Consider the following 10,768-nt stretch of genomic DNA (forward strand, 5'->3'; position numbering starts at 1 on the left):
GCGCGCGTGCGTGTGTGTGTGTGTGTCAGAGGAGAACACAATGTGTCTTTCCTCATAGCGTGATAAGGATTTTAAGGGGCGATGCAAATAGTTCATCCCCGACTCTAAATCTGAACCTGAGCATGGTTTAGGTTTACAAAGCAACAATCAGCATTTCCACAGCAGAGTGCTGACGCTGTGTGCATGTGTGGGTTTGGGGGGTAGGTCTGCAACACTAATAAGTAAAAATGGGATAAATTGAAACAGTAGCAAGACAAACTGCTGGAGTCACCCTCCAAAAAAAGCCATGCATTATTAACAGGGGAGCCTCGTGAACTATACATGACAACGACCAAATAAAAATGCATAGTCTACTTCCTTGAACTCTGAGTGGATAGTGGGTTGAGTGCAAACACATGCACACAGAAACATTTGTGCTAAGAGGAAAACACTGCAGGCTTTTCTTTCATTAGGAAGCACCACCCACACTAATTAGAAGCGGTCAGCATCAAAGCTGTGCTCGGAACGCAGATGAACATGGAAAAAGACGGAGCTGGAGATACACATGGATCAAACAATTGATCAAGTGCAGGTTCTTTGGTATAAAAGGAAATGGCAACATGATAAGGAGAACCCATATATAAAAGTGATATTGACCTTTAACAAAGATCACATACTGATAATGATGATGGAGGTTACAATCATACATGAATAAGAAGTCTTTATATTGAAGGTCTAAGGGAGAAACTACTGCAGGTTGTACAGCTTTGCTTTTAATGCATTTCCTTTTACAAATGGTTGCTTTATTAAAGAGCTCTGTGCAGCCACACATGTGCATATGTTATTCTGGCTGATGAGACCTCCTCTCAGGTTGAAGCAGGGTGGAGCTACACTGGGACACCAAACAACTCCAACACCAAATGTACTAATCACAGTGGAAACAGACGGCTGGATATTGTATGGCAGTACCATAATAGTCTTGTCTAGAACATATGTCCAGGAACATGACAACTCTTCATAGAATCAAAAGTACAGATATAACTAATAACATTCATGTTCTTGGTATATTGCCCGTGTTTCCTCACCATCATGACATTTAGATGTAACTCTAAAAATCAGTGGTCCGCCTGTCGCTCTGCTTGCTCTGCTATGACAGGCAGGTTTCTGGTACCTGTATCGTTCAAAGTCTCTTGTTCACAGTTTACTCGTGTCATATAATGCTAGTCTATAGGGAGAAGCCTTTTAGCTGGGGTACTGTGGTGGCCATCAACAAGCCTTATTGTAGATCTCTTCATGTGTGATTGTTACCACTAAGATTTACAAAGGTTCACTTTTTCCTGCATCTGCAACACAACTAAAATCAACGTGCGAGGGATGTGCATTAGGTCCTTTTAACAGAAACATTTTGGCATGTCACAGTAGGAAAAGCACAGGTGTAAATATTAAAATGACTGATGGCTGAATTCTATTTAGCTGTTGAAGTTTCAGGCTCCTGGTGGTTTTCATGCTGGTGTATTGTCACAGTCATGTCTTAGGCCCTGTCCCAATTCACCCCTTAGCACTAACACTTGGCCCTACCCCTTTGTTTAGCACATGGCTGTGAAGGGGTAGTGTTGTCCCATTTCTCTTTGGGATGTAGGGGTAGTGGCCAACTAGCCCTTCAAACTCCCCTTCAACCATTAGGGTTAGTGACCCTTAATATATAAAAACCTGTTCAAATTGAAATCTGTCATTTTTACACTTGTTGGTTGTTTTCCATGAAACTTGGTCGAAGAATGTGACGCCCGAGAAAGAATCCATTACAATTTAAGATGGATCTGGACAAAGGGGTGTAACATTGCAAGATTTTTGCCATTTTCACAAATTTCCCAGTATATAGAAACGGAAATGACATTTTTGTCAGGTCACCATTTCTGGAACCATAGCATTACCAGTTTGTCGTTGGTTTTTATATAATTGATGGATCTTGATTTTTTTAAATCGAGCACATTTGTTGAGCTGATATCTATGAGTGTGTGAAAGTTGGTTGCAGCTTGATTTAGTTAAAGGGAACTGTTAGGCCTTGGCGGCGGTATGCACTCTACCAAGCGCCATGCTACAATTTACTATGGTTTGACTATGGCTGTCTAGGTGATGCTGTTCATTCTATTTACAGTGGGTAGCAGTTTGCTACCTTTCTGGCTAAAAATGCAAATAATGCTGCCTTCAAATGGACCTTGTTAGCTCCTGGACACATGTGAGCTTTGCGCTCAAGGGGCTAAGTTGTGGATGCTAATATTGATGTTGATATATGAAGTAAGACTGACCCTTCTCTTATTCATGGTCTGAACAATATGATGTGAGCTAAGCAATAGTCTCATTTGACCCAGTGATGGGAATCTAATTCTGTGAGAAGTAGTTATAACATCATGTCAACACCAGTATAGTAGATGACAGCATTCAAAAACTAAAACAAGGTTGCACTTAAAGCACGTAAATTAGGAAGATGGAACAGACTTTACAGTCTGCAGGCAGCATTCACACTACGGTGAATTACAGTGCAGCCAGAACAGAGCTGAATTAATTAATTAGACAGCACCATGAAGCTAGCTGCCCTAACAACGATGAGAACACCAAATTGAGGAGGTATAACTAACAGCAATGTGCGGAGAAGGTTGAAGTATTTCGTGTCATAACTTTGAAAAAAAAAGATTTCATAGTGTTGTCATCAATTAAAATTCAGTGGATGACTGAATCTTCAGTTTTTGAGCTGGAAACCTGTACTATGCAATAAAGGGGCCTCATACTATCAGATTTGTTCTGATGTGGCAGAAGGCAGTTTTGGGTTTTCGTACAGATAGAATATCTCTTAGGTACGAAATTCACATGAGTACAGGAAAAAAAACACAAATTTGACCTTAGGTCTTAAACTGAATTAATTAGAAGTTAAAATATTATTTGAGAATTAGCTGACATTAAATATATAACTATAACAACTTAATGCAAAGTTGATACTCTGTTTACCATACCATTATCATCATAGTTCGTAATTTTATTTTAGAATTATTTTTAAATTTTATGACTGTATTGGAAAACATCTACATTACAGCAGTTGCTGAGAAAATCAGTCACTTTCACCCCTGAGCCTTTGAGCTGGTCACTGTTGCATCCAACAGTGTGACATCACCTCTATGTGCTATAACCTCATAAATAATGCTCAGCGACAGTCACATCATCACCTCTTAAATCTCACAACTGTGCCTGATGAACACTCCTGATGAACATGTACTTAAGGTTGAATCAAGTGATTACCGGCAAGTTTGTGGAGTTAAGATAGTTTAGATCAATCAAACATGGAACACACAGGCGGACTGGCCATCAGTATTTTTTTTATTTTACCATATTGGACTAAGACAGACATTTACGGAAGTCACAGCGCTCCATCATGGCAGCAACAATGCCTTCAAACTATGTCCATCATCCGATTTGTTGCTGCAATGTTTTATACTAAGCAGACTTATAGAGCTTTTATTTTGAAAATATGTGAACATGGGTCTGAAGATTGTGTCAGTTACTTAACAGAACTCTGAAATACCCAAAATGCAATGTAAGAAAAATAACAGAAGTTCAGTAAATAATTCAAACTAATATATAAACCACACACATGAACAGTAATGAAGAAAATGTAAGTTTCATTTTATGAAAAATATTGACTATAAAATCTTCACTGCAGATAAACCAGGTAGGATGAATAATTAGTGCATCAGAGTTTTGAGTTATGGCCAAAAACAACAGTGCCTGAGGCCCATCTATTGACTAATGGCAGCTTCAGTCTTTAAATATTAATGGTGACCACAACACAACCGCCTCTCGTTAAGTCACAAAATGCTGGTCACACAACATAGGATGAGTTAAAATTGCTGAGGGAAGGACTGAGGATGAATTTACAGCTTACAGAGGTTTCCACAGACACTGCTGGTTAAAGTTCAGCGATCAGTTTCGAGGCAGCCCAGGGGGAATTGTGGTGAAGATATGCTGGCTTTGGTTTCAAGTCAATTAATGGGCGGTGATTAAGAAGGTGGCCTTCCCATTAGCTCTTAACGGAGCTCCTGTGTGATTAATCAGGCTCTGTTTAGTCTGAGCTCTCCGGTCATCACCATGGTTTCCGAGCAACGGAGAGGAGAACCTGGGAATCAGAGGAAAAATGCCTCTTCTGTCTTTCAAACACAAACAGTCAATTCTCCTCTTTTTCTTCTCTTTATGTCATTTCCTCATTTTCCCCCTAAAGGACTCTCTTCTATTGCCTCTGTAATCACTCACCACCTCTTCTTCGCTCCTTTTCCTCCTCTTCCCACAGATTTTTCCCGCTCTCCTTATTCTCAGTAATTGTCTTTATCCAATTCATTGTGTGATGGTCTGTCCGTCCTGTGCCGTTCTGCCAGGGTACAAACCCTCCGGAATATGGAGGCAAATGTGACTGATGGTTATGTCACTGGTGCTTGTTCAATTTTGTCGTCATGACCCGACATGAAAACGTGTCATCAGCTTCACTGCGTTAGAGCCTTTGGGAGAGACAGAGGCACATACTGTATGAAATAACACCTGTTGTTGTCATCCTTCTCTGTCTGTCACACGGCCTCCTGCGGCTTCTGTGCATCCATCTCTTTGCCAACACAGAATAAATGATCCACGCTCATCCTTCAATCTGAGAAATCACAGTGTATCCACACATTGCTAACTTTGACCCAGTTGAAAAGCATCATGCTGGTGGATGTTTCATCTTCTTTAATCCTCAGCTCCACAAACAGCGGCAAGAAAAAAAATCCTTCAGAGGTCGGAGGAGCTTGACCTCAGCCTACTGCCTGACGGATCAAAGATTAACCATGTGAACTGCTGTGTACACCACAGTACCTTCTCCCTTCTAGTGACACTGTAGCACACGCTGTACTGCTCAGGGCTTAAATAACACTGTCAGTGTCATCATATAATGAATGGGCATGCTGATGGAGCAGTGAGATGTTGTAAAGTTTGTAAATCGTTTACAAGTCACTTAATGACAGCAGGAGTAGTCCATTAAGTGCTAATAGACGCTCACTACAATTCTCTGCTGCTATAATGGAGACTGGCTGTGGGCAAACAAAGCTTAAATATGTTACAATGAGGCTACATTAAGAGACACAGCCAGTAGTCGGACAGTTTGAATTAAAAAACAATGGAGCTCATTCTGTCAACTGGAAACTCCTCATTAAAAGAGGTGTTTTGTTTTGGAGTACATTTCACTATATTCTGAAATGAGAATCACATCTCAATACTCAGAAAGTGTCTGTTACATTGAGTGTTGAAAACGGTCAAGTATCTAAATATGAGATCAAATTTCTTTCATTCATACATTTTCTTTCACTTAGATTTTTTTCCATATTTAGACTGCTTTATTTAAGGAACTGAATTCACCAGAAAACACATTTATATATTTCAGTATTGTCATGGCATTGATACCAAGACATATTGTATTAAAAGTCACAAAAACAACCACAAAACAGTTTAATAGTGGCAATCACACAATGCCACTAAAAAATACATCATATCATCATACAATCTAGTATGATGATACAAAACCAGATACAACCTGTTACTTTGCTTTATTTCTACACATATGTTTGAGAAATTAAATTGTGTCCCTCATGAACCTACCAACACGGAACAGACAATCACTACAGTCTCAAGAGTAAGAGTGAGAATGCAGCAATGATGTGGACGTAAAACTGTTTCATTTTTTCATGACATGATGTTGGAGTTTCAGCTTAGTCATCTTTAGATTGGCATTATTGAAGTCACCAGCAATGATGACACTGGGCTGTTCTGCCTGTTGACCACTAATGCTGATGTCTCCAAAAGTAGAGTAGGAACCGGAGCCTTCAGCTATCAAGCTCCTCTGTGGAATCATCTCCCAGTTTCAGTCCAGGAGGCAGACACCCTCTGTACATTTAAGAGTCGGCTTAAAACCTTCCTTTTGGATAAAGCTTATAGTCAGAGCTGGTTCAGGTCTGTCTTGGACCAGCTCTTAGTTATGCTGCTATAGGCCCAGATTTCCTCTTCTCCCTCTTCATCACAATAAAGTCTCATCAATCCATGTTACTGACTTGACCCTAACCCTCCAAACTTTGGAGAGACTAGGCTAGCTGTCTAAGCAAAATGCATAGATGGGCTAACACCCCCCAGAACCATCTTTGAGTGGATTCACAAGACACAAGATCTGTGTTGATCTTCTAATCTCATTCTTGGATAGAAGGTGATTAAGTGTATTTTCCAAAAATGTTAAACAGCTGAAAGTGTAGAGGATATTTTTGGTTGAAAAGAAGACAGTTGAACTTTTCAGCAGCACTTTTAAGCAACGACCACAGTGGGAGCTGGTATTGTTTTCACCTTGTGAGTCTGTGCATGTCATCATGGCAGAAAGTGTTCCTGGAGACACTGCAGCCGGACTATGGACAGATGTTTTTCACCGTTATAGTGTCTCAGGTGTGTAGTTGTGATAAAAATGAAGACGCAAGCAAGAATCCATCTTGCTGTGCTCAAAGCTTTTTGCTTGAGGCTGAACTACAAAGGTTCAGACCAATCAAAGTCCAGTGAGACTGTGTGAGAATCAAATCTGTTCCTGAACAGCAATGACAGCTCCTCAATAGTTTAGCATGGATGGTGCTTATATTATAACTGGAAAGTAGCTCTAGATTGAATGAAGAGCAAAGAACAGCACTGATGGCTGTTCTCAGTGGAATAAATGTGTTTGCTCTCCTCCTGATTGTGCGTCAACCATAACAGACAGATGGTTCATCCAATCACCTGCCAAGTGATTTTTGAAAGCACCTGGCCTCATCCAATCAATTTCCAATGAAGCCTTCCCAGAGGGCTCTGTGTAACGAATTATGTGGTTCGCCAGGTGAGGTGGATCGTACTCCGCAATAAAACATATTCATTAAGATGCTATTGAAAGTTACTGTTTATGTAACTTAGGCTGCAGCTAAAAATTATCTTCATTATCTGCTCTATAATATGTCAGACGACAGTTAATCTTCCAGTTTTCAAAGTGACATATTGAAAAAACTTTTGTCCAACCAATACTCAATTTAAAGTCACCAAGAAAAGCAGCATAACATCTCACTCTCACAGGAAACTAAACGCAGGACATACTTGGCAACTCTGCAACTGTCAGATCTGTATGAACCAAGATGGCCCCGTAGACAGAGGGTGACATGCAGGAGCTCCATACCCCCTAGATAGTTAGTAGTTAGTTAGTTCCATATTTTATTTGGGTTAGTTTGTGTTCTTATGCTAGTGTTTGACACTTCTGTAAATTTTTTCTAGTTTTATGTTCTAGTTGAAACAGTTGAAACTATAATTGTTTTGTTATTATTATGTATTCGTACTCAGTATTCTCATTTTATTAGCGTATATTTATTTTGTCATTGATTCTATTTCTGTGTATTTTGTATAATTATTATCGATCTAACTTGTTCAGTTACGGTGTGACCTTTAATATCTTGAATGTATTTTCCAAATGACTATTTCTAAAGCACTTTTAAAAGCAGTCTTTTCATGTGTAGCCTTATTTTAGCCCTTACATGTCCTGCTCACAGAATCTGTGTTTGCTGAGGACCACTTGAACCTCACTGCTGTGTTGTTGTGTCTTTCGGAAACTGTGGTTCATCATGGCTTAAAGGGATAGTTCACCGAAAAATTTAAATTCACTCTTTATCTACTCACGACAATGCTGATGTGTGCTGGGTCTCGGTTTGAACATGAGAACGTGAACGTGCATGTGCCTCTATCAGAGGACATTTAGGCTAAAACATGGTGTAAATGAAGCCGTTTTGAGTCAAATATGAATGTCGGGGCTTGAGGACACCACAGGAGCAGTATGGAGGCATGATGTGTTTTTTTCTGTTGTTTCGGCTGCAACACTGTTTACCCCTGAGTCTGCAGAAGTGTTTTGTGGACTCAAACACTTCACCCACCCCTCCATAGGCATAGTGGTGAGTACATAATGAGTGAATTTTCATTTTACTGTGACCTATCCCTTTAATGAACAAGTGACAGAGATAGTAATCCCTCTGTTTTAATGATGATGGATGGGGAGGTGTCCTTCATCTTTAAGCCTGTTTGCTTTGCTCCACTGTTTACTATTGCTTCATGGATTAACAACCTAAATGGATTTGATCAGAAAGCTGTAACATAAAGGAACTAATGTAAATCTCCAAAGGCCAAACAATAAACTGTGAAAGCAGCGTGTGTGTGTGTGTGTGTGTGTGTGTGTGTGTGTGTGTGTGTGTGAATAAGCCAGAGGCGCTGTTCCCTGTGGTTGAGTCATAGGGGGATAAACAGTGAACAATGGCAGCATATGGAATCTATGTGATGCTGTCCAATGAGCTAACTGATAAACCTGTTTCTCTCTCCACATTCTTTTTTAGCGTATTTTTGTTTCTTTCTTTTCACAACGATAAGCATATTCAGTTTTCATAATTCCCCTCCTGTGACACGCAGATCCTCTCTCTTTGTAGCTTCACAAATCCACCAATTCAACAATGGGCATTTCATTTCCCTCCTTCCCTTTTTCTTTCCCACTCCACCACATTCTTTCAGTCTGCTATTGAGTTTTCCCTCCTCTCTGTAGCAACTGCAGCAGCAGCAGCAGCCAAACCCTGCAAATGACTTAACACACACAGAGAGAGGCTCTAAATCGTAGCAGTCTCCACACTGTACCAGTGCAGCAGAGCCTGGCTCAGCAGCACAGGTCCAACAAGCCAGTCATGCAGCCAGAGGTTCTCATGTTCAGTCACACAGGCAGAGCAACGCTTCCACAGCTCCTTCATTCCCACTGTTGTCAGACTACAACACCATTCACAATGTGAATGATATGCTGCACTGTTTTTCCATATCACAACTGCTCACCATCTCTCTCTCTCTCTCTCTCTCTCTCTCTCTCTCTCTCTCTCTCTCTCTCCTATACTAAATCACAAATATAATATACATCCTCATGCAAAGGTCCTGTGCAGCTGCACTTTACTCAAGTACATTTCTGTAGTGACAGATGTATATTATGTACATATTCTCTGTCATTCTTCATTTTATTTGATTGCCTTTTTCTTCTATCGTATGCCTCATTCATTCAGCACTATCTGCTACTGTAACAAGTTTGTTTCCCCAGTGAGGGATCAATACAGATTTATCCTATCTTATATTGGAGAGGCGATCAATTCATCAGGCAGTGCGTGAATCAGTTTAGTCAGTGTGTCAAGAGTCAGTCAGTCAGTGTGAGCCTGGTTTGTGTGTCAGGATTAGTAATGACAGAGAAGCAGCACTCTTACACAGAATTCTACAGAATAGAAAGAGAGAGGAAACAGAGGAGAGGAAATCCGGGAAGCTGGGGTGTTGTGCTGTGTAGAAACATGAACCTCTGACCTCAGAGCTTTTACTCACTCTTAAACTCTTATTCACACTCACACACAGCAGTTACCTGTCTCAGTGTCTTGAGCATCTCGGTGGCCTCATCCTGCTTGCCCTGTTTGGCCATCAGCATCATCTCCTGGATCATGCCAATACGGCGCTGGTAAGGCGGTGGAGTCCCACCACGGCTTAGCCGGTCCCCGGACTTGAGCATGAGGGATGCCAAGATGTCCCCCCGCTCCTTGGTGGGTGTCCGCTTCCAGCTGTGCTGAGGGCTGGCTCCTCCAGGCTCCTGGCCTTTGGTCTGCTTAGCACCCATGGTGCTGTGCTAATCAGCTGTGAACAGTGACAACAACAAGACTGGTCCCTCATACAGACGCAGGTTTGATTAGAGTCTGAGATATTCTGTGCATTAAAATGTCTGATCACATCTTCCTGAAGTCTGCAGATTGGAGGTTAGATGTGAAGCATTGTGAGCAAATTCCAAACTGCTTGTAAACAAATGTCATTGCGCTCAGTTACAATAAAGAGTGGATGTTCCAACAGTACAAAACAATGGTGTAAAAACATGAGCCAGCAGCTGCAGTGGTTTTCTGCCTCTGGGGAACTTGTTTATCCCGGATGGTGCAGCTCAAGTCGGGAAGAGGTCGGAGGATGCTGCCTGCAGCATGGCCGCAAAGCACGGACACAGCAGTCAGGATGCAGGACAGCCACAGTGCGGAGCGGGGCCCGTCACAGCCTCCTCCTATCCCGAACACAACTTCACCCAAATATTTACCCTCGACAGCACGTGATGTTCCCGCTGTGCTCTGCTGGGATCCCTCAAAACAGATCCCTCTGTCCGGGAGCACAGCAGCAGGGAGCGGATCGAGGGAAGTGGTGCATGAAGCAGGGCATGGCAATGTTTACGTCTCCTGTAGATCTCCTCTGAGTGTCTGCTGCTCTGCTCTGCCCCGTCCTCCCTCTGCCGCTGGAACAAGTCATGTGTTTACCTGCAACAAACACGCGTCCGTCCTTCCTCCAAGGTTGATCCCGTGTCCGCTGTGGAGGAGGCGGCGGCCACGGCGGTGTCTCGGTTGACGGGAACGTGCGGAGGCTGCACATCCGCGGTATGACAGACAGGAGGTGGGAGAGACAGGCTGAGGTGTCCCCTCTGCTGCTGGGACTAAATTATGTATCACACCCTCTGTTCAGCTGAATGAGGGCGCGCGCAGCGAGTGCACGTGAGCACAAAAATTCTCCCTCCTCCTCTCGGACTGGGAAGGGCGGAGAGAGCGCGAGCAGCGCCAAGTTTACAATTTGTCTTTGATCTCCGTGAAGACGATACACCAATATCCTTTAAAAAACATTAGTTTAATTTTTCGCTGCT

At 42.0% G+C, this 10,768-nt stretch overlaps 1 protein-coding gene across 1 annotated transcript in view; it reads right to left on the reverse strand.

Moving 5' to 3' along the window:
• The window catches only part of lrrc75a (leucine rich repeat containing 75A), a 62,785-nt gene extending 52,201 nt beyond the window's left edge, over positions 1–10,584 (reverse strand). Inside the window, exon 1 of the mRNA XM_035155210.2 lies at positions 9,470–10,584. Within this exon, the coding sequence (XP_035011101.1) occupies positions 9,470–9,718 (249 nt within the window). The 5' untranslated portion in view covers positions 9,719–10,584. The remainder of the gene's footprint in view (positions 1–9,469) is intronic.
• Between the last annotated feature and the right edge of the window lie 184 nt (positions 10,585–10,768).

Source organism: Hippoglossus stenolepis, chromosome 4 (genome assembly GCF_022539355.2).
Source record: "Hippoglossus stenolepis isolate QCI-W04-F060 chromosome 4, HSTE1.2, whole genome shotgun sequence".
NCBI lineage: Eukaryota > Metazoa > Chordata > Actinopteri > Pleuronectiformes > Pleuronectidae > Hippoglossus > Hippoglossus stenolepis.